Raw genomic sequence first — 24584 nt, 5'->3', positions numbered from 1 at the left:
AGTTTCAATGGAAATATGGTGGTTTTATAAACAATTATTTAGAATTGCTTATTTCTATCTTGATGTCGTAGTGTAAAGCTTTATCTAAGCCAAGATTTCTTCTGCTTTATAATTTCTTTTTTATATATTTGATCTGATCATTATTGTTATATGGTATTTGAGAAGCTAAATTTGTTTCTTTTCTACATGGTTATCCACATATTTTATTGACTGTTAGATTTTGAGAACTTGACAGAGTGATTCTAAAATTTTTATGGAAGAATAAATGAATGGTACTAAGCAGCATTTTCTAAAAGCGAGGGTGATGTTCTATCAAATATTAAAATGTATTATATTAAAAAGAACAGTTCTTAAACAACGTGACATTATTAGATGCAATGATAGAATGATGGTTATATATGCATAGAAAAGGATCTGTTTAGTCACTAAAACATAAGGTTATTTCTGTTTAGAAGGCAAGAAATCACGTGCTACTTTCCCTCTTGTCCATATAGAAATGTTGAAAGGAGATATTAAGGGAAATCTTTGAGAACATTAAAACATTTAAAAAATTAAAGTATTAAGCCAGCAGAGAGGATAAAATATTTAGCTGATAAATGTTATGTGAGAAAAATAGAGGTTGCATTAAATATACATGTTTTCCTTTTTGAAATATTTAGATGAGCTGTGTATCATTCAAGTTAGTTTTAAATCCACTTCTCAATTTTATATGTATATATATACATAGGTATGTATATATATAATATATATATATTATTTTTAAAGCATCCTTTTCTTGTTACAACCTATGAAGAAAAGATGATCCTAACTCAAATGTTAATCTGTTGTCTTGGTAGAAATATCAGAGTTAATTGAATTGGGTCAGACCTACTGTTGAAGTTTATGGTGACATAGACACAACAGTGATAAGAGGGTGTTACTGCGAGCCAGTCTCTTAATGGGCTCTTCAGGCTGCTACCTGTTGGAAATGCTGCAAGGCTATAGCCTGCACTGACACGTTTGGAGTCGACACTGATGGGGAGGTTGATAAAGATGGATCCTGCCACGGTCATAGCTTCATTCTGGGATTCTTTGGAAGATAAAAAGCCCTTGTTTTTTTCATATCACATTGTTCTCAGGAATCTCACTATCTGGGAAAGCCATTCCATTGAAGCACCAGGATTACAGTAAAGCCAGAGAAGGATTTGACCGCAGTCCCAGCCCCCAGCCCTTTCCCTCCTCTCACACTTCCATTGCCCACCTTGGATTTTATTCCCATCTCCTTGACATAAATTGCCTCTTTAATTATTTCTTTACTTTTAATACCTCTTCTGTGAGTTGTATTGTTGAGATAATTCCACCCATTCCAACAGAGTAGTTAAAATGCCACATGTTAGGTTAATAAGAGGAAGTTCTACAGAGGGGCAGAAGGAAGTATAGAGGGAGAGATATATGGGGATGGGTTCATATTTACATTTTAATGATAACTGTTACTGTGTGTGCATCTCTTTGGCTGTACTATAGGAATACTTAAGTGTTTCAATGGAAGCATACCTCCCTGCTAATATTTGAAGTATAAATTGGATAATGATTTCTTTTAGAAGCATTATACGTTGTGTACTCTGTTACTTTATGTCTCAATTTTAATTGAACATTAAAGGAATGCGGTATTATAATTGTAACTAGAGACCTGTTGCCATTTTTGTCTTTTATGAAATTTTTTTCTCCAAGAAAGGCAGGATTACATTTTTTTTTCTTTCAGATGGAGTTGGTGTAGTATATTCTTGATTATCCAAATACACATAGTTTGAGGATTTTTAAACGATAAATATTCACAGTGTATAAAAAAGCATGATACATAACTGTATGATCTTAATTACATTAAAATGCTTACTTGCGTAGATACACACATGGGACCCAGAAGTCAAACTGTAAACTGCTTGTGATTATGGATGACTTTGTTCTTTGCTTCTTGTGTTTTTCAGTTTCCTCTTATGCATGTGTTAACTTTTAAAAAATAAATTTTTTAAAACCTCTGAAAAAATAAGAAGTTCTGGTTTTGAGTTCAAAAAATTATCGGCAGTGGTTATTGCCAAAAAAGCTCAAAGATATATTAGCCTCAAGATTCCTCTAATGCCAGATATTTAAGAGAAATAATTGTTACTTTGTAAGTAGTTTATATGGTTGTTTCTATTAGTTTTAGAAGAGGTATTTTGGAGATATTCTAGTGTAGTTCTGTTCAATAGAAATAAAATGAGAATTATATGTAACTTAAAATTTTCTAGAAGTCACATTTAAAAAGTAAAAAAGAGGGAAAGATTTTGTTTATTTGAGAGAGAAAGAGAGAGATAGCAAGAGCAGAGTTAGGTGCAGAGGAAGAGAGAAAAGCAGATTCCCCAGTGGGGCTCAAACCCAGAATCCTGGGACCATGACTTGAGCTGAAGGAAGATGCCTAACCGACTGAGCCACCCAGGCGCCTGCTACTGCGGTGTTAAACACATAATGCTAGTGTTTTGTAATTACGTGTTGTCTTTCATCTCGAGTGTCCATTTGGGCAGAGGCTTTCTAGCTCTGTTCTGCCAAGGCCCAGGGCGGCTGTGCAGTTTAAGGTGGGGTCGGGAAGGTTCAGCAAGTTGGACTCCAGCCTCTCCTCCACACCCTCACCCAATCTCTTCAGTTATTTTTTCTGTACAAGGTTCTTTATAAGAGTTTCCCTTGGGGCAGAAAATGTATATATTGCATCTTAAAAAGTTTGGACACAGTTGCATGCTTGGCAGTTATTCTTGTGGACCTAAACCTATTTGATTTCTTTTTTTCAGACTGTTACAGGAATCTGGTAATAAGTTTTTGGTTCTTTACACCAGAATCTTGATCCGTAATTTCTACAAACACTATTTGCCTGTTTCTTCACCTTTCTCCTTCCAGCATTCCTCTGCCTTATGGGCACTATTGAGCATCTACTTTATGTGATCATAGTATAAGATTTGGGTCCTGTACAGTATACAGTAAAATCTTTAATCCATGGCAGATTGATTTCCTAGAGACATTTCCATTTAAATTGCTAAAAATAAAACTGGATACCTTTACCTTTTAAAAGTATTTACAGTAAGACAGTTTTACTTACACAGATGGTTCATGTCTGTCTTCAGTATTTAGATGAAGTACCTATCTGGATGCAGGATTAAAATTTGTGAACGCTAGAAAGTTGGAAACTAAAAACTAGGATAGCTGGGATACACAGCCTAGGAACTATCGAAGTCTGCTGGAACTTTACACTATAGGTCTGTGAGATAGTCACTAACCAGTTTTAATCAATGTACCTCAGTAGATAAATCATTGAAAGAAACTAAATTTTTTTGTAAAGAAACTAATTTGAGATACACTGTATTTGGTTAAGTCTTTTAGCTCAGGGATTGTCTAAATATTGATGATAGAACCAATCTTTCCTCTCCTCCATGCACCTTTTTTCTCAAGGAGCAAAATTTCTCAGTTCCCTCCACCCCAAATTTAAACATCTTGTGGTCATTTTGAATCGTCTGAATATGCATGTTTGTAATGTATCTGAAAATACAGAATAATTAACTACATGTAACATGTTCTGGGAAAGGAAAATTTGACCTGGAAAGTTAAGAAGTTTAGTGTTTAAGAAAAAAAAAAAAAACCAATTTATGAGCTTCCATAGGAAATAAAATAATACACTATAGTTCCTTTATTTCCTGTGATATAAAGAGGAGAGGAATCCAGTTTTCCTATGTGATGACTCAGATGCAGTTAGACTTCCGCACTAGTGGGAGAATAATGCAGCTGTTCTTGTAGTAGGTGGGCAGCATCTCTTCTCCTGAGGAATCCCTTTACTTTCTCAGTTCTTTCTTACCGCTTCTCAAGGTAGTTATTATATGATTTCTTAAGATTTCATTATTTGAGAGCAGTTTTCTGTTTGCAACAACATGGAGAGGGAGGTACAGAGATTTCCTATGTGCTCCCATACATGCATGGCCTCCTCCATTCTCAACATCACTCACCAGAATGCTACCTTCGTTACTAGGGATGACCCTACACTGACACATGATAGTTTACTTTAGGGCTTCCTCTTGGTATTGTTTGCTCTGTATGAGTTTGTACAAATGTGTAATGACAATACCCATCATTGTAATAGCATACTGAGTATTTTCACGACCATAAAATTCCTCTGTGCTTTCCCTGCTCATCTTTCTCCTGCCCTGCATCCCCATAATCACTGATATTTTTATTGTCTCTCTAGTTTTGCCTCTTCTAGAATGTCATATAGTTGGAATCATACACTATATAGTCTTTACAGACAGGCTTCTTTCCCTTATTAATGTGCATTTAAAGTTCCTCCGTGTCTTTTCATGTCTTGATAGCTCATGTTTTTAGCACTGAATGATATTCCATTGTTTGGATGTACCACAATTTATTTATCCACTCACTTACCGAAGGACATCTTGGTTGCTTCCAAGTTTTGGGAATTATGAATAAAACTGCTGTGAACATACATCTGCAGGTTTTTGTGAGAACATAATATTTTCAACTCCTTAGGGTAAATGGCAAGGAACACAATTGCTGGATCATATGGTAAGAATATATTAAATTTTGTAAGAGAACACCACATTGTCTTCCAAAACATCTATAACATTTTGTATTCATACCAGCCGTGTATGAGAGTTCTTGCTGCTCCACATCCTCACCAGCATTTGGTATCATCACTGTTCCAGATTTTGGTCATTCCGATAGATGTGTAATTATTGTATTAATTTGCATTTCCCTGGTGATGTATGATGTAGATCATCTTTTCATATGCCTGTTTGCCATCTGTATATCTTTTTTGGTGAGATGTCTTTTCAGGTCTTTGGCCCATTTTTTAATGGAGTTGTTTGTTTCTTTATTCTTGGGTTTTAATCTTGTTATATTTTGTATCATGGTCCTTTATCAGGTATGTCTTCTGCAAATATTTTCTCCCAGCCCCTGGCTTTGTCTTGTTGTTCTCGATACTGTCTTTCAGGGAGTGGAAGTTTTAAATTTTAATCAAGTTCAGCTTATCAGTTATTTATTTCAGGGCTCATGTCTTTTGTGTCATATCTAAAAAAGCATTCCTGTACCCAAAGTTATCCAGGTTTTCTTCTATGCTATCTTCTAGGAGTTTATAGTTTTGCATTTTACATTTAGGTCTATGATCCATTTTGAGTTAATTTTTATGAAGGGTTGAAGGTCTTTGTCTAGATTTATTTTTTTGCTTATGGTTGTGCAGTTGTTCCAGGACCATTTGTTGAAGAGACTGTCTTTGTTCCATTGTATTGCCTTTGCTCCTTTGTCAAAGATCAGTTGACTCTGTTTATAGGGGTCCATTGCTGGGCTCTCTATTCTGTTCTATTAAACTGTTTCTCTTTTCTTTCACCAGTTATTTTGATGTCTTAATAATCATTGCTTTATAGTAAATCATGAAGTCAGGTAGCATCAGTCCGCCAACTTCTTTTCCTTTTTTTTTTTTTAAGATTTTATTTATTTATTTGACAGAGAGAGAGAGAGAGAGATCCCAAGTAGGCAGAGAGGCAGGCAGAGAGGGGTGGGGGAAGCAAGCTCCCTGCCGAACAGAGAGCCCGATGCGGGGCTTGATCCCAGGACTCTGGGATCATGACCGGAGCCGAAGGCAGAGGCTTAACCCACTGAGCCCCCCAGGCACTCCTCCTCCAACTTCTTTCTTCTTCTTCAATATTGTGTTGGCTAATCTGAGTCTTTTGCCTTTCCATGTAAACTTTAGAATCAGTTGGCCAATATCCATAAAATAATTTGCTGGGATTTTGATGGGATTGTGTTGAATCCATAGATCACAGTGGGAGGAACTGACATCTTGACAGTATTGAGTTCTCCTATCCATGAACATGGAATTTCTCCTCATTTTCTTAGTTCTTTGCTCTAATTCATCAGAGTTTTATAGTTTCCTTTAAATAGATGTTGTACTTATTTAGTTATATTCATACTTAGATGTTAATATAGATGATACCATGTTTTTATTTTAAATTCCACATGTTCATTATTGGTATATAGAAAAGTGATTGAGTTTTGTATATTAACCTTATATCCTGCAACTTTGCTTATTAATTCCAGGAGGGTTTTTTTTTTCTTTTTAAGTTTTTATTTTAATTCCAGTTAGTTAACATACAGTGTAATACTAGTTTCAGGTGTAAAACATAGTGATTCAACAATTCCATATATCAGCCAGCCAGTGCTCATCACAATATGTGTACTCCTTAATCCCCATCACCTATTTAACCCATCTCCCTACCCACCTCTCCTCCGGTAACTATCAGTTTGTTCTCTGTCATTAAGAGTCTGTTTCTTTCTCTCTCTTTTTCCCTTTGCTTCTTTATTGTGTTTCTTAAATTCTACTCATGAGTGAAATCATATGGTATTAATCTTTCTCTGACTTACTTCTCTTAGCATTACACTCTTTAGCTCCATCCATGTCATTGTAAATGACATGATTTCATTCCTTTTCATAGGTAATATTCCATTGTGTATATATACTACCTCTTCTTTATCCATTCATCAGTTGATGGACACTTGGACTGCTTCCATAGCATGGCTATTGTAAATAATGCTGCTATAAACATAGGGGTGCATTTGTCTCTTTGAATTAGTGTTTTTTATTTGTTGGGTAGATACCCAATAGTGGGATTGCTAGACGGTAGGGTTCTATTTTTAATTTTTGAGGATTCTTCCAGGAGAGTTATTTGTTGTTGTTGATTCTTTCAGATTTTCTACATGGACTATCATGTTATCCTTGAGCAAAGGCAGCTTGTGTCTTCCTTTCCAATCTGTATACCTTTTATTTCCTTTTCTTGCCTTATAGCATTAGCAAGGTCATCCAGTTGATATTAAAAAGGAGTAGTGAGAAGTGTATCCTTGACTTGTACCTGATCTTAGTGGGAAAGCTTTGAGTTTCTCATTATTAAGTATGATGTTAGCTATACAGTTCTTTGTTTTGGTTTTTTTTTTTTAGATCATCTTTAGCAAGTTGAGAAAGTTCCCTTCTAGTCCCAGTTTTTATCATGAATGGGTTTTTTGGGTCATGAGTAGGTTATTATAAATAAGCTAATGCTTTACATTTTTTGGCAGTAAAACTCACTTTATTTTAGTCTTCCTTATTCATCAATTCTTCTTTTATTATTTCACTTCTGTCTATTGGTAATCTGTGTCTCTAGGCTCAGCTTGTCAATCGGAAACAAAAATTAGAATCTGTGGAGCTGTCCAGCCAGTCGGAAATTCAACACCTGAGCAGTAAGCTGGAGCGGGCCAATGATACTATCTGTGCCAATGAGTTGGAAATAGAGCGCCTCACCATGAGGGTCAATGACTTGGTTGGAACCAATATGGCTGTTATGCAAGAGCAGCGGCAAAAAGAAGAAAAATTGAGGGAATCTGAAAAACTATTAGAGGTTTGTTTTAAAATTACTATAGTTAGTGAAATGTGTGTATGCATGTTTTTAAGAGAAAATAACCCAAAAGTCCATTAATAGAATGGATAAGGAAGTGTGGAGTGTGTACATACACACACACACACACACACACACACACACACACACACTGGAATATTACTCAGCCATCAAAAGAATGAAATCTTGCCATTTGCAATGACACAGATGGAACTAGAGTGTATTATGCTAAGTGAAATAAGTCCGAGAAAGACAAATACCATGATTTCACTCATATGTGGAATTTAAGAAACAAAACAGATGAGCATAGGCAAAGGGGAAAAAAAAAGAGAGGGAGGCAAACCATAAGAAACTCTTAAAGATAGAGAACAACTAAGGGTTGCTGGAGTGGAGGTGGGTTGGGGGGAGGGGATAATTGGGTGATGGGCACTTGTGATGAGCCCTGGGTATTATATGTAAGTGATGAATCACTGAATTCTCCTCCTGAAACCAATGTTACATTATATGTTAACTAACTAGAATTTTTTAAAATTTATCTTTTTATTAGTTTCAGAGGTAGAATTTAGTGATTCATCAGTTGCATATAACACCCAGTGCTCATTACATCATGTGCTTTTCTTAATGCCTATCACCCAACAATCCCTTCCCCCCCAACCCTTCTCCCCTCCAGCTAACCCTGAGTTTGCTTCCTAGAGTTCAAAGTCTCTTACGGTTTGCCTTCCTCTCAATTTTCATCTCATTTATTTTTCCTTCCTTTCCCCTATGTTCATCTGTTTTGTTTCTTAAATTGCACATATAGCTGAAATCATATGGTATTTGTATTTCTCTGACTGATTTATTTTGCTTAGCATAATACCTTTTAGCTCTATCCACATCGTTGCAAATTGCAAGATTTCATTCTTTTTGATGGCTGAGTAATATTCCGGGGTGTGTGTGTGTGTGTGTGTGTGTGTGTGTGTGCGCGCGCGCGCGCGCTCATGCACCACATCTTCTTTATCCGTTCATCTGTTGATGAACATCTGGGCTTTCATATTTTGGCTATTGTGGACATTGCTGCTATAAACATTGGGGTTCATGTGCCCCTTCAAATCACTATGTTTGTATCCTTTGGATAAATACCTAGTACTCTAATTACTGGGTCATAGGATAGCTCTATTTTTAACTTTTTGAGGAACCTCCATACTGTTTTCCAGAGTGGCTGCACCAGCTTGCATTCCTACCAGCAGTGTAGGAGGGTTCCCCTTTCTCTGCATCCTCGCCAACATCTGTTCTTTCCTGAGTTGTTGATTTTAGTTATTCTTACCAGTGTGCAGTAGTATCTTGTGGTTTTGATTTGTATTTCTCTGATGCTGAGTGATGTTGAACATTTTTTCATGTGTCTGTTGGCCATTTGTATGTCTTCTTTGGAGAAAATGTCTCTTCATGTCTTCTGCCCATTTCTTGGCTGGATTTTTTGTTTTTTTTGGGTGTTAAGTTTGATGAGTTCTTTATGGATTTGGGTTAGTAGCCCCTTATTTGGTAAGGCATTTGCAAATATCTTCTCCCATTCCGTGGGTTGCCTTTTAGTTTTGTTGACTGTTTCCTTTGCTGGGCAAGAGCTTTTTATCTTGATGAAGTCCCAGTAGTTCATTTTTGCCCTTTTTCCCTTTGCTTTTGGCAATGTGTCTAGTGAGAAGTTGCTGCAGCCAAGGTCAAAGAGGTTGCTGCCTGTGTTCTCCAGGATTTTGGTGGATTCCTGTCCCACATTTAGGGCTTTCATTAATTTCTTGTTTATTTTTGTATATGGTGTAAGAAAGTAGTCCAGTTCATGCTTCTGCATGTGGCTGTCCAATTTTTCCAACACCATTTGTTGACTCATTAGAATTTAAATAAGAACTTAAAGAAAATTAACCTCGAACTAGGTTCGAGAATCTGTGGTTTCTTCCATATTCCCTAGCTAATGGATCAGACATTGATAGCCTTATTAATATTGTATCTGTTATAGTCTGACTCCCTGGCTTTCTTTTCTTATGAAATAGAAAAATTGTAATAACATCTGACTTTTTTCTATTTTTCAGATTCTCCAGGAAGAAAAGAGAGAATTGAAAGCAACACTTCAGTCTCAAGAAAATTGCATGCATGAGGAAAGAATGCAAAAGGAGAAGCTACAGGCAAAGTTAAAGCCAACTGACACTCAACACACACTAGAGACCGTAAGGTATAATTAATCTTCAATATTAATTACATCCACTTGGAGTTTTGGCATTGAGCACCAGTTTTAATATTATTATATATTCATAATTTTGTGTTTGATCACATTATGGGTTTTCTTATTCACCTTTAATTTCTGAGTTAGATTTTTATAGCGTTATACAATTTTGTGTGGTTATTTTTTTTCTGCCTCCAGTTTGGGTCCCTAACAAAAAGACTGTAATGTTAGAAAGTAGAAACCGCTTGGTCAGTCTGTACTCTTGGTAAAACTCCAAATGTGGAAGGAACTGTAGTCCATGTCTCCTGGGATGCCTCCCTTTCTTGGTCGACTAGGTCATGACAAGTGGCTGCTTGTCATCAACATCATCAATAAGGCAACTACTGAGATAGCTCATTTAAAAAAATCCTTCACCTCATTGTATTTCTATATAGGAATTATTTCCGTGAGGCTTGTAGTGGAGAGTAATAGAAGGAACTCTGCTCCTTTCGCTTGATTTAAGTCTGGTATACATTTCTGTCCTTGCCAGAACTTTCCTGTAACTTTTTCAGTTTTTTTGGCTCAAGGTGTATCAAGTGGAAACAAAAAGTTTTGTCATTTTGCCTTTTTCCTTGAAAAACAGGCCAAATCTCAGTTGAAAAAGGAGTTAACTGCTGCTGACTTTTTTGGGAAGCATCATCTGATGCCTCTTTATTCTCCCAAGTGTTCTTTTCCTGAAGCAGGAGACAAGCTGAAGAGTTCCGAAGAGTTTCATTACCAAAAACAAGTGGGAAACACGAACTGATTGTGCATTGTTTTATTTGCGAAGATAAGAGGTCTTTAACAGCCCTCCTCTGTCTTTAGGTCACTGGAGGAGTCACAGGCCGAAAGGAGGTACTCCTTGCAAGAGCAGGGGGACTTAGGCAACATGCTGTCCCATCTGGATTTCACCCACAGTAGTGAAGAACTTCTGCAGGCAGAGGTGACTCGTTTGGAAGGCAGGTAGATAATTACATACACATTTCAAGAATGTTCAAGTAGCTAAAAATGATTCTTGATCATCATATTGATAAAGTAAACTAATGGAATAGTCTTAGTGAAGGGACACCTGCATGGTTCAGTCACTTAAGCAACCGACTCCTGATTGTGGCTCAGGTCATGATAGCAGGGTTCTGAGATGGAGTCCCATGCCAGGCTCTATGCTTGGTGGCAGTTTCCTGTCCCTCTGCTCCTCTCCCTGCTTGTGCTCGCTCTCTCTGTCTCAAAGAAATAAATCAAATCTTTAAATAAATAGTCTTAGTGAAAAAATAAGTGTTTTTTTTCTCTAGCATCCACAGATAGCCTAACTTTTTATTTCATCACGAAAACAGAAGGAGTGAAAGGAGAGTTTCCTAATTTTTCTACCACCAAATCTACCAGTCTGCCTGCATATATGTGCCTGTAGTCTGTTAGAACACACGAGCTGATAGATGACATGTCTGTTCCCCTAAGATTTCACTATCGTCCTGTTTGCACAGTTTTTAATTTTCTTTTTACGTCATCAAGTTCTTCCTTTCTGCTGAATCATTCTCACTGGTATAAAGTAGGTTATAATCTTTTCCCATACTGGGAAAAGATTAAAACCCTCCTTGAATCCTATATCCCTGTCAAGTTCTTCCCACATTTCTCTGCTCTCCTTCAAAATCAGATTCTTCAAAAGAGCTTTCAATACTGACTATGCCAATTTTAATTTTGCATTTTGCCTGTGTAGAACGTTTCCAGTTAGGCTCTGCCCTGTACCAGCCATCTCACTGGAGCCGCTCTCAGCGAGGGCACACTAAGCACATGGTGCTTCTTCCTTCTGTCCCGAAGTGCTGCTGATCGTTTCCTTGGTGCTGGTTGAATCCCAAGCTATGCTAGAGCATACCCAGCTCACCTGTTCCATCATCGTACTTGTGAACTTCTGTTTGTCATACCTCTAAACTCTGTGACTGGGGAGAGTTTGATAATTTGTTTTAAACATGAAATGTCATTGTTTGTAAACTAATGTTTTCTGTATGTAAAAGATTTAAAAATATATGAACTGTTAGCCTTTGGGCAAACAAACAACAAGCATTTTGCCCTTTTCCCTTTCAAGTTTATCTTTAAGTTTTACATTTTTTACTTATTATTTCTGTTTTTGGAAACCACCAGGTATTTTCTTTACATATTAAATACCATGCAGACACCGTTTTTTGCTTTATTTGTTTTGCACCTTGAAAGACTTAAGATATTCTTGGTTATCATTATTGAGGTGGATGTGTATGCTTTAATTTTTTAAAAAAGATTTTATTTATTTGAGAGAGAGAGGAAAGAGTGAGTTAGAGATAGCACCAGCTGGGGAGAGAGGCAGAGGGAGAGGGAGAAGCAGACTCCCCACTGAGCAGGGAGCCTGATGCCAGGCTTAGTCTCAGGACCCTGAAATCATGACCTGAGCCAAGGTAGATGCTTAACCAACGGAACCACCCAGGCGCCCCAGGTGTGTACACTTTAGAGAAAATAAAATAAAGCCCTTGCTTTATTTTGTTTATTTTTTAAATTTATTTTCTTTATCTTTATTTTATTTTGCCATCAAGAGCAAGAGTCTATGAGTGGCTGCGGGGAGGAGCAGAGGGAGAGGGAGAGAGAGTATCTTTTTTTTTTCTTTTTTTTTTTTTAAAGATTTTATTTATTTATTTGACAGACAGAGATCACAAGTAGGCAGAGAGACAGAGGAGGAAGCAGGCTCCCTGCTGAGCAGAGGGCCCGATGCGGGGCTCGATCCCAGGACCCTGGGATTATGACCTGAGCCGAAGGCAGAGGCTTTAACCCACTGAGCCACCCAGGCGCCCCGAGAGAGAGAATCTTAAGCAGGGTGCACGCTCAGTGCAGAGCCTGACATGGGGCTTGATCTCACAACCCTGAGATCATGACTGGAGCCGAAATCAAGAGTCTTGATTAACTGATGGAGCCATGTAACTGCCCCAAACTTTATTATTCTTTTTGACATTGGAACTGAAATTTACATTTTCTAGCATAGATTTTCCATTGATTGACATTTTAATATCTTACATGCGGGTATGTTTTACTGTGCTCCCATCAGACTCTAAGGACCTACTTCTTATTTCTGACTTGCAGTGTGACCTTACACCCTTAGCCTCTTTAAGCCCCAGTTTCCCCATCAGTATCTAGGACAAGACTATCTGTGATTTTTTTCTCTCTCTACCTCAGTGTTTAACACACTGTACTAATGTACTTAGTACCAAATAAGTGAGCATTCTAGGATATTGAGAAATAGGTAAAATTGAGATAAATGGAAATAAACACCAGTGTTCAGTAATAACCAGTGTTCAGTAATAAAAAATGTCTTTAAAAAATTTTTTTTATCAAAAGAAAAAGGAACCGATATTAAATAGTTTATTTGTATTGTTTAGTTTAAACAAAATATTCCCTGAGAAAGGAGCAAAAGGATTTTATTAGCAGAAATGAGTGGTGAGATCTGAGAGTTATGGTGCCCCTGAGGTTCTCATATCTGGTGAGGGATTGATTCCTAAGTAAGGGTGACAAGTTGGAAGCTATGTGTAGGCTGGAATTGTAATTAAGTATGGTAGAGATTAGAATTAGGATGGTAACTCCTGTCCAGTTTAAGAGAAAAGTGGTAAAGTTGCTGTAATCTTCAGAATTTTATAACCAGTTAAATTTTAAGCAGAGGCAAAGGGTGTAGATAAACACAGAAATCAAAAATATCCCCAAAAGTTTGAATTGGATTTAGTTGCCTCTGTTGATGAGGAAATTGGAAATGAGTTTTAAGTTGGGGTGGGAGGTGCTATTTAAGATAATTCTTGGACACCAAAAGGTAAGTTAGATAATTGAACCTGTGGGCTTCAGGGTGCTTGAAGTATGTGATCATATTTTTGTCTCATACACAGCTTGGAGTCTGTGAGTGCAACATGTAAACAACTGAGCCAAGAACTGATGGAAAAATATGAAGAATTGAAGAAGATGGAAGTACATAACAATGAGTACAGGGCAGAGATTAAGAAGGTAAAAATCTGTCTGCAGTCGCCAAGTTGTATATATTAGTGGACTGAGCTGTGGGTTGGAAGGTCACAGGAGTTATATTTAATGAGAGAAAAATGTGGTCCAAGGAGCCACTTGATATTTGGGAGTAGACACGCCCCCACAGCGTGCTTAGGGAAAGTCTGTCATCGTCGGGGATGCCATAGAAGCGTTTTCGAGGTAGTTGAAGCCTCTCCTCTCTGAACTCTAAGCTTTATTTTAAACATGTTTTGATGAAAAACTTTCTAAAAGATTTACACTCTTTTGCTTTCAAAAAGGTTTCATATGAATGAGCACTTAATATTTTCATAGACTGAAGGTGGTTGTGGGTATGTATTCTGTGCTGTGGTGTCCTCAGTATCCTCGTTGGCTGCTGAGGTGTGCAGCGCTGTCTGTCTGCATTCATGGGCCCCGGCTGGTGTGTTTGTTGACTCGTAATTTTTATCACTTATTTGAGATTACTTGTAGTTTCCTTCTTCCTCTTGCCTTTCTGTTGTCTTTTGTGGACAAGGAAGCCGTATAAACAAAATTTTTAGCTTTGCCACTGAAAAAAAAAACAATGAAGGGCACAGGTGCTGTCTTCTAAATAATGTGCGCATGGACTTAGACACAGGTTCTCAGCATTCGAATAAACCATCTCTCCCCGTTTTCAGATTAATAAATTATTGTGGGTGTAGCCATCTGACCTTCAGTGTAGACATACAGCTTGGTAAATTGCTAATTTTCTGAGGACTGAATTAAGGAAAAAATTCATGTCTTGGGGTAAGGTAAAAATTGCCCTATTATTTTAACTGTTGACATATTTATCTGTCTGTGTGTTCTCTTTTTATTTTTTATGCTTTCCTTTCTGTTTCTTTGTAGTTGAAAGAACAGATTTTACAGGCTGAACAAAGTTACAGTTCGGCATTAGAAGGAATGAAAATGGAAATCTCACAGCTAACTCGAGAGTTACACCAGCGAGACATCACTATTGCTTCCACCAAAAGCTCATCCTCTGACATGGAAAAGCGACTCAAAGCAGAGATACAAAAGGCAGAAGCAAAAGCCGTAGAACACAAGGTGAAGCTTGAATAAAAACTCTTCAAGTATTTTTGAAGATTGAATTCAATATAAATATAATTTCCACAGTATTTCATTCAGCAAATTTTTATTAGACTCCTGCAGTGGGCTGAGGTGTGCTGGTTCACAAGCATTCTGTGAGGATTGGTGGGGAGGGGAGAGGGGGTACAGAGTAAGAGGCTGTGTCTTGTCGTGCATGGCAAGAGTGTGATGTGTTCACTGGAACAGACTGGAATACACATGGGTGAGTGCCCCAAGGAAGGGAACTGAGAAGCAGGGACTGGCTTCCGATGGGCCCTGCTGGCATGGGAAGGGCTTAGTGTTCTCTTGAAGCCAGTAGGGAATGGCTGTAAGAAGGCATCAAGGTTCTCTTGGTTGTGATAACGGAGAGTGAGCAAGGAGGCAGAGAGACCACTCAGATACTCTTAGAGCAGTAAGGTGGTGGCTCTAGCAGTGGGCAGGGGAACTCAAGGGGAATGCAGGAATTCTGAGATATGTGGCTGGTAAAATTGACTGGGCTTTGCATTTGATTGGACCGGGAGGGCGAGTTAGACAGAATTAGGGGAAGATGTCACTCAGGATTGCAATGTGGGCAACTGAGTAGAAAGTGATGCCTTTTAGTGCAGGAGAGAAAAGATAGGGAGCAGGTGAGGGAAGATACTGAGTTTGTTTGAAAGTACCACAAAATAGGGAAGCTGGTGGAACAGACACTGTTTTGAGATTAAGGCTGGATGTTTGTAGGAAATACCTAGTAGTAAATTCCACAGAAGACCTGGAGTTCAAGGTTAGAATCAGGGTGAGGCATTTGAAACACCCTGAGAGACTTAAAAAATGTGGTGAGAAAGCATAGAGATGAAGACAGAGATTGAACCACATCTGGGGAACTACTCATTTAGGGTAAAAAGGCATTAGAATAGAGCTAAAAAAAAAAAAAAAAAGTAGCAATGAGGAAGAAAACTAGATAGTTTTCACAAAGGAAGCAGTAAACCAAAGAAGGCCGGAGACTGTTTCAAGTGGGAATGGTGGAGCAGACCAGCCGAGGAGAGTAAGGAGGGAGAGTAAGTCACAGGCACACCTGCTCTTATTGCACTTCGCTTTATTACACATTGTGGATGTTACATTTTTCACAGACTGAAGGTTTGTGGCAACCCTGTGATGAGCAAGTTAGTCAGCACCATTTTTCCAACAGAATTTGCTCACTTCATGTCTCTGTATCACATTTTGGTAATTCTCGCAGATTTCAAACATTTTCATTATTACTATATTTGTATGGTAGTCTGTGATCAGTAATTACAACCTGCTGAAAGCTCAGGTGGGGGTTAGCATTTTTTAGCCAAAAAGTATTTTAAAATTAAAGTGCATACATTATTTTTAGACATAATGCTATTGGATACTTAATAGACTATAGTGTGTAAACACAACTTTCATATGCACGGGGAAACCAAAGTATTCATTTGACTCATTTTTTTGTGATACTTGCTATATTGCGGTGCTCTGGGATTGAACCTGCAAGATCTCCAAGGTATGTCTGTAGTCTCTTGTGAAAGGAGTGCAGTCCCTATGATGTCGGAGGTGGAAGCTGCATGAGAGGAGGCTAACACTGGAGAGTGGGAGGGATTGACCAGGGAACGTGGTCATCTTTTTTTTTTTTTTTTAAAGATCGATTGGTTGATTGGTTTGAAAGAGCAAGCACGAGCAGGGAGAGGGGCAAAAGAGAGGGAGAGGGAGATAATCTCAAGCAGACAGCCCACTGAACACAGAGCCCCGATGTGGGGCTCGATCTCAGGACCCTGAGTTTGTGACCTTAGCCGAATCAAGAGTCAGCTGCTTAACCAGCTGAGCCACCTGCGTGCCCCGAACTCATTCATCTTATATTTTAAATACATGTGTGTTAATACATCTTGACACATCTTTTTAAAAAATCTTTTTATTTTTTAATTTTTTTGGTGATTTTATTTCTTTGAGTGATTGACCATGCATGCATGAGTGGCAGGGAGGGAGAGAGGGAGAAGCAGACTCCCTGCTAGGCAGGGAGCTTGATTCAGGGCTCTATCCCAGGAACTTAACCGACTGAGCCACTCAGGTGCCCTTAAAAAATCTTTTTTAGAAAGATATTTATATATATAAATATGTTATATGTTCATTAACATATTAATATATTTCTATAAATGAATAATGCATCTTTGCCTAAGGAAAATTATATATGGAAACATTTTGTAGATGCATTTGATATATTTGTTTGTTTTTGTGCTTTTCCCTTCTCAGGAGATTTTAGGACAGATGGAGTCACTCAAGTTAGAAAATCATCATCTCTCTGAAATGGTGATGAAATTGGAATTGGGTTTACACGAGGTACGTAATAGAAACTTAAGTTTATCTATTATCCAAGCCTTTTAAAAAAATCACTTTGTAAATACTGACATTTTAGAGAGTGAAGATCAAACTGTGGAATGATCCTTCTGCAGAAACTTGCTCAAATAAAAAGAAGTCAAGACAATGATGGCAGTGAGCAAAATACCACTCCCCACTTCAGCAACTGGCAGATCTTTATAAATTATATATATGACAAAATACATGTACAGTCTGTGATCTTAGTAGGGAGCATGTACATAAAGTGCTTAACATTGTGCCTGGCATTTAGTACGTGCACAATTCACGTTAGGTGATATTATTATTATTGTTACAATGATTATGTTCATAATATCTTTTTCTTATAAAGTATATCATCTTTTATATAATTTGCCTTTAATTATATTTCTATAAGATATAATTCATTTAGTCAAATATTCTGAAATCTTTTGTGTTCAAAGTATTTTCATAGGCAATGAGACAGATGCAGTGATGAGTCAGGTAGAATTCTTGACTGTAAGAGATTGAGAGTGAACTAGTAGGGGAGTATGAGTAGTGTGTACCAGCTCCTGTGAAACGGGGAGACTGTGCTTAGTTAACAGTGAGTTCATAAACGGTATGGCTGTTCTTTCTGCTATTTTGTTATAAAATCTTTATAATTTGCAAAATGAACCATCTATTCTGACCCATTTCTTCTTAATGTAGGTCAAATGCTCAGAGATTGTAGAAATTTTTTCTCTCTGCATTTCCAGAGACTCTGTGCCCCAGAGACGTATGGCCATACAACACCCCTATTCACTACTAAGTAGTTTTAATTTCACAATCATGGATTATGGAGACTGCAGTGGGAAAAAGTGCAAAACGTTAAATGAACACTTTATTTCAAGTAAAAGAAAATATCGGGGACTATTTTTACAATCTTTTGGGACAATAAGATTCTCTTAGCATCATAAAACCGTAAAGAATTTTACAACATAAACAATTTTGCAACATTAAAATGTAAAATTTGTGGATGGCAAAAGACCCCATAAAAAAAGACTAATAGACTGGGGGAAACATTCTATAAATAGACAAAAGTTAATATATTAATATAAGGATTTCCTGGAAAGATAATAAAAAGATTAGAATCCAGTAGAAAAATGGACAAAGATCAGGGATAATTCATAGAAGTAATGCAAAAATCCAGTAGACAAGAAAAGCTGTTCAGCATCCCTAATAATCAAAACTAAATAGGTAAATACTTTTTTGCTAACTGGCTTGACAATGATTTTTAAAAATGAATATAGCCAGTATTGGCGAGGATACAGGGCAACAGGCTCTTGTGCTCTGTTAATGGGAAAGTGAACTGGTATAGCCTTTCTAGGGGACAATTTAGCAATATCCATTAAAATTGTAAGTATATATAGCCTATAAACTTCTGGGTCATATGTATTTCTGATTTTGATAATTATTACAGAGTAGTTTTCCAGAAAGGTCATATCAGTTTGCATTCCCAAAGAATCCATCCTACAGGAGCAAATGTGCTGAAATAGCCATTTTGGTGTTATTTACAATGTACAAAATTTTGAAGTAAACTAAATGTTAACCTGTAGAAGGATGATTGATCTGTGGCTGTCTATACTATGAAATATTATGTCATTTAAGGTGGCAGATGAAAGTACGCATCTAATCTTGCTCCTTCCCAAATCCCTCTAACACTGTAATGAAAGGATTTTTTTTAAGTGCAAACCGACAAGGGAAGGGAAAAAGAGGAGAGGAGAGAGCAGCTAAACCCTTTGTAAGGGGGACGTTGGAGGGAGAGAGGAAGGAAGGAAGGAAAGAAGGAGATTTTATTTGCCCCTGTAAAGCCTATATGAAGCTAGTATGGAGAAAGCCAAGGAACAACCTGATTTATACCACAGAAACTTAAAAAGGCTCAGGATTTGGCTGGCAATACCTGATTGAGAGAATCTTATCTTATGCAGTGATTACCTGTTCATATTTAAGAGTTGGGAACCCTCAGGGGTTCTTAAACCAGACTATGACCAGAGATTCTGTTGAGCTTAATTTCTCCTGAAATCCCCATCTAACAGTGATCATCCTGTCCTTTCTTCAGCATGTGCTTGGCACACAATTTTTATATTACCTCTCACATTAATTTTTTAAAATTGTTAATAAAATAATTAATTTGAGAAAACTTTAAAAGATGCCTGCCAAAAGCAAAGCACTGTTTTTTTTTGTTTTTTTTTTTTATAAAAAATGTATATTCAGTGACATCAAACATCAGACCCTAACTGGTCAAAATCCCATCAAGCAGTTTAAACTTCCTCTGGTTTTGAAATTACCCACAGTGTGAACATGTTGTATGTATGAAGAATAATCCTTAGAAAGTTCCTTTTTTCATTTTACCACCTAGGAAGGTAGAATTACTTTTACAAATGGATGTTTGGATTAAGTAACTATTTTAATGAAATAATCTAATTATTTTAATAATGAAAACAGTAGCTCTGGTAAAATTATTTACCACCTTTAAAAAATTCGCAGTAGTCTTTCATTTACTCTTATGTCCTGCCCTTTTTTTTTTTTTTTTTGAGATTTTAACTGGCATTGACAACTTACTAAAAAATTCTGTGACTTATTCTGACTACTGGTATACAGATAGTCTAAGGCTACATTTTAAAGTTTATGTTTTAATTCTGTTAAACTACTTCGACCAACTTATCAGAAAATTCTTTATAGAAAAGATCAAGCTAAACATATTAAATTCCAAAGAAAATTATCATAATTTTTCAGAATGCTAACAAAATATTTTGTCATTAGAGAAAACACAAATGGTCTAGACTACTGTGTTTTCAGGTAGTATTACCAGGAAACACCTAGAAAAGCAAAATTCAGGATCACAGAACCCAGACCAGATCAGAATAGTATCACCTACTTTACACCTGGATGCTGTCTCGCTGTGTACTTCAAATTGAGTTCTTGTACCACAACAGGTGCTGATGTTAAGTAAAAGTCCTTAAGACCAGAGAGTACTTATTTAAAAGTTGTCCCTGCCAGCTGGAATTCCTTTTCTGAACCTTCTGTTCAGATGTCTTTCTTTGAACTAGGTCTCTCAGTTTTCTTCCATAGATGCTCTGGAAGAACCCATGCTGCTATTTTCTTTCTTTTTTCTGTTTCTGATTCTCTCTTGTAGCTCTCTGCCCTCTGAGTTCCAGCCTTCCTCTAGCTCCTTAGATCTTCCTTGGCACACCAGGGAAGCCCATCGTGCTCCTCATTTTCCACCCCCACTCACTGTAAGAAACACTTGTTTTCTCATAAGGGAGGGGCCCAATCACAAATAGTCACTTTAACCAAAGCAAAGCCATAGATGAACTAGTTACAACTTAAAAAAAAAAAAAAAAAAAAAAAGTAATTTCCCACCAGCGGTATCACAGATCACAAGTATTCTTTACAAATTAAGTAACTCTAGTATTCTTTTTTATTAGGCAAAAGAGATTTCACTAGCAGACCTCCAGGAGAATTATATTGAGGCATTAAATAAATTAGTGTCTGAAAATCAACAACTACAGAAAGATTTGATGGATACTAAGTCTAAGCTGGAAATTTCTACTCAGATGTGCAAAAAAAACCATGACAGGATCTTTAAACCGATACACGGCAGAGCACCTGAGTTCAAGAACACAGAGTTCAAGTAAAATTTCTTCACAGTTTACTTAAGATGTGTACCATTATAATTCTCATTTCTTTGAGAGTAATTTTAGACTCACAGAAATTAAATCTTCCTCAAACAGCTCTATGTTTGACTCTTAAGTACAGTGTAGACAAGTAAAGCTACTATGAAATCACAAAGTGGCGGAGGAGGGTTATAAAGCACTTTTATTCAGATTTGAGTCTCACACACTCTGGACATATATATAAACAGTGTCCTCACTCCCCTAAACCTTTCCATGCTGCCTCCCACCCGCTCGAACCCCCACTGGTACCATAAGAAGTCAGAATTGGCTTTTTTATATTAAGAAAGCTTCCTTTGTATTTTTGGTCAGTTAATTATAAGCTGTTACCATAAGAAGTCAGCATTCCAGGAAAACCCACCTGGCTTCAGCTCTTACTATATGGCTCAAGTGTTTTCCTACCGACCTACCAAAGCCTGTGCTGATGCCTCACCTCCACTGCCAGCTTGACACCAGGTCCCCTGTGCATAGTACTTCCCTCTGCCCTAGCACCAAACACACTAGATGACTCTGGCAGCTTGTCTTTCTCACTGTATTGTCCATGTGTGAGGGCCGAGGCCTGGCAACGGGGATTGGATGTGGGCCTGAATGGATGGGAGGAACAGGGGGTCTGAGTGGGCTGCTCATTTTATAAATTACAGCCTTAAACTGGTTAGCTTGTTCCTTTATTTTTAAGTTCCTTTATTTTAACTTCCTGTAACAGTTCTGTATTAAAAGGGAAAAGTCGCTACAATTTATATTTGTTCTGTTTTCTAATCTGCTATCCAGGCCAACCCATGGCCCGTACAGACATGATGGAATGAAGACTGAGCACTACAAAACAGGTCTTCATTCTCTGAGACGACAAGCCTTGGATAGTATAGAGCCCATGTCTGGGGTCCTCAGCCCCCTGAGTTCTCAGATCACCCCGTGCAGTTCCGTCTCTCTGCCTTCTCACTTTCTCTACAAAACTAACTCTCTGCCTTCAGTGCTAGATACAAATGAAGCCAATTATTCTGACACTGTCTCTGAGAGTATAAATGACCAAGAGGAGTTTATGTCTTCGGTATGGAAACTTTCTCATCTTATTATTTATTAAGTCTGTTTAGTTTGGTTTTAGTTTTTATTTGAAGGATAAAGGAGGGTGAGGGGGGTGTGTTGGTTCCTTTCTTACTAGTTCTCTATCTCAAGTACTCTGTATTTTTCTCATGTATTTCTGTCTTAGGATTTTGCTTGCGAAGACACATTCAGCTGTGATTACTTTTTGAAGTACATCTTAGTTCTGAAAGTTAATAGCCATGCCTTTGTTTGTAACCCTAATTGGAAATTCTTTTCCTGCCTTTTTCAAAAAGAGAAGATCAATTTTGTAATTGGAGTGATTAGTTCAAGGAGTGTCTCTGGATGCCAGGATAGTCGTGAGGTCTGGACAGTGAAGAAGGAAGGGAGGAGCTGTGGGAAAGGGAGAAGGGTGGGTGGAAGCAGAGGAAGGAAGTGGTCTGACGCGTCCAGAGCACGGATTCAGTACCACGTAAGGCGACGCTGTGCTGACCTCATGTTCCTGCAGCTGCCGTGCAGACTGGAAACTCTCGCCTCCGGCCAGTCATTGCCCTCCCCGGTTAGTGGTCCCACACCTGTGGAGGTTCAGTATTTGTGACTTTTCAGTGTACCAACAAGTCCATGGAGAGGTTCTCTTTCCCTTTTTAAAATAAGTCTCTGCTTCACTTACATGTAATTCTGAAATCCAAAAACGTCCTACATTTGGCACAAAACTTAGTTGGCGCTAAAACCTGACCTGACCTAAACAGATGTGGTAATATGTGTAGGCTTTATTTTTCTACTTAGCATTTCTCCTAGCATTTCTACTTAGCATTTTACTTCAGAAATATCAATATGTTTAATTATGGGACGTTACCTCAGACTCCGATAAGGTAATACAGTAGATCCTTGTTAATTATGGATTCTGTGTTTGTGAATTGCCTACTTACTAAACTATTTGTAACCCCCTGTCAATACTTGAGGGACTCCTATGGTCATTTGTGGTCGTGCGCAGAGCTGTGAGAAATCTGAATCCCCAGACCTGTGCATTCCCAGCTGAGATTGGCCAAGGTGGCACTCTGCCCTTCTGTCCAGCTGTCTCACAGAGGTGACCAGACTGGGGAGGAAGTGGGGACAGCACAGTGTAGCATCAGGAGCGTGGGCTCTGGGGCCTGGTGAACAGGGTTGGAATCCCAGCTCTGGCACCCACTAGTGGAACGGCCTCAGGCAAGTCACTTCACACTTCTGAACCTCGTTTTCTTTTTGTAAAATAAAGAAAATTGACTCTACCAGGATGAATTGTTTTAGGATGAGTGTGTGTGTGTGTGTGTGTGTGTGTGTGTGTGTTTCCCCAAGGAGCAGTGATGCTTTATTCAGTAACTCATTGTTTGAGGTGACTCTAGAAATAATGACTGTGTGCAAGGAAGGACTGTGTGTGGTACGTGTCCTATATTCCCTTTATGAGCTCTGGATTCTGAAACACCATGGCCCAGGAGTTTCAGATGAGGGATTATGGACTGAGGTTTTGGAGGTGGGAAAGTACTGATTTCACTTGGTATCTAATATGTTATCAGTAGTTTGTTGTACTTTAAAATCGAAGTAACATATTCAGATTTTAAAAGTGAATTTGCAGTAACAGTAAGTATACTCTCTTCTGGGGTATTAAAGGCTATTAAAGGCTATATGTGTACTTTTTACAAAGCCTAAGCAGATATTCTTCAGATCCATAACTAATTTATTTATTTAACACTTTACATTTATACAATTTGGGTCAGAAAGGAAGAGGTCTATATTAATTTTTCCAGGATATCTCCCTCCCTCCCTCCCTCCCTCCATCTCTCTCTCCCTCTCTTCCTTCCTCTTTACTAGTTTCATCATTAGGATAAAAAGAAATATCTCTTCAGAAGAAAAAGTAGTTTTCTGAAAGTCACCTCTTAACATTTCTGGTTAGAAAATAGCATGAAAATATATGTGAGAAGCATACTGTTCAACTTATGTATGTCAAAATTGGTTTCTCCTGCAGTGTCCCTTGCCTGTATCGCCTCTTGGTTCAATAGCTACCAGATTTTTGGAAGAGGAGGAGCTGAGGTCACATCATATTCTAGAGCGCCTGGATGCCCATATTGAAGAACTTAAAAGAGAGAGTGAAAAGACAGTGAAACAATTCACGACCCTAAAGTAGCCTCTAAAAAAAATCACAAACTTGGAAATAAAAATAGACCCTGAAGAGTTACTGTCACCCGGAAGTAGCAGCTCTTCACAGCACGAACATACAAAAAATCTGAAGACAGACATCCTAACACTGTTGTGAAGAAACCTGAAAAACCGACACTTCTCTGAGGCATTTTCATTGCACTGGTTTGTCGGAAGAACTTTTTCCAGCAATAACTTGTAAGAATAAACCACTTTGCTAGCCTTTTTTTTTTCTCACATTAATATTTCTTATAAAGTGATATTTTCTCTTGATGACTTAAATGTGACTAGCTGTAGACTAAAATAAAGATTTTATGATACAAGTTGAAGATAAAGTAAGAAGTATGTAGTAGAAGCCTGGATTTCAGAGGCAGACCGATCCAAATCCAGGGCAATGGCCTGGCCTTGCTGCTTACTAGCCAGCCAGGCTGCTAGCGTGCACAGGGGCAAAAGAATTTTGCCAGGAAGTCCCCTCTTGCTCCGAACATAAGTATAAGAGAGAGGCGGGGGGAGGGGACGGACTGGTTTTAGGTATAGGGTGCCTGTGGAACGTCAGATGGAAATGATCGGCCTCTGCCTTTCTGAGATCTTTAAAGGGGAGACGAA

The 24584-nt window shown here is 38.0% G+C and overlaps 1 protein-coding gene across 10 annotated transcripts in view; it reads left to right on the top strand.

Annotated features, from left to right (window-relative positions):
- The window catches only part of CEP63 (centrosomal protein 63), a 55425-nt gene extending 31221 nt beyond the window's left edge, over positions 1-24204 (top strand). For 6 of the 10 annotated variants that reach the window (XM_032869657.1, XM_032869649.1, XM_032869652.1 and 3 more), the window contains 9 exons: positions 7200-7433; positions 9488-9627; positions 10462-10599; positions 13524-13638; positions 14515-14712; positions 16978-17064; positions 20526-20731; positions 21540-21816; positions 23809-24204. In XM_032869657.1, the coding sequence (XP_032725548.1) occupies positions 7200-7433; positions 9488-9627; positions 10462-10599; positions 13524-13638; positions 14515-14712; positions 16978-17064; positions 20526-20731; positions 21540-21816; positions 23809-23967 (1554 nt within the window). In that variant the 3' untranslated portion in view covers positions 23968-24204. Of the gene's footprint in view, positions 1-7199; positions 7434-9487; positions 9628-10461; positions 10600-13523; positions 13639-14514; positions 14713-14807; positions 14846-16977; positions 17065-20525; positions 20732-21539; positions 21817-23808 lie in introns of those variants that run through there. The other 4 variants (XM_032869651.1, XM_032869653.1, XM_032869656.1 and 1 more) reach the window with 4 other exon arrangements.
- The last annotated feature ends 380 nt before the right edge of the window (positions 24205-24584 follow it).

The sequence above is a fragment of the Lontra canadensis genome, unplaced genomic scaffold (genome assembly GCF_010015895.1).
Source record: "Lontra canadensis isolate GAN:19392208 unplaced genomic scaffold, GSC_riverotter_1.0 scaffold38, whole genome shotgun sequence".
In the NCBI taxonomy this organism is placed as follows: Eukaryota; Metazoa; Chordata; class Mammalia; order Carnivora; family Mustelidae; genus Lontra; species Lontra canadensis.
The sequence above is the reverse complement of the archived record's forward strand: the minus strand, read 5'-3'. Positions and strand labels throughout refer to the sequence as shown.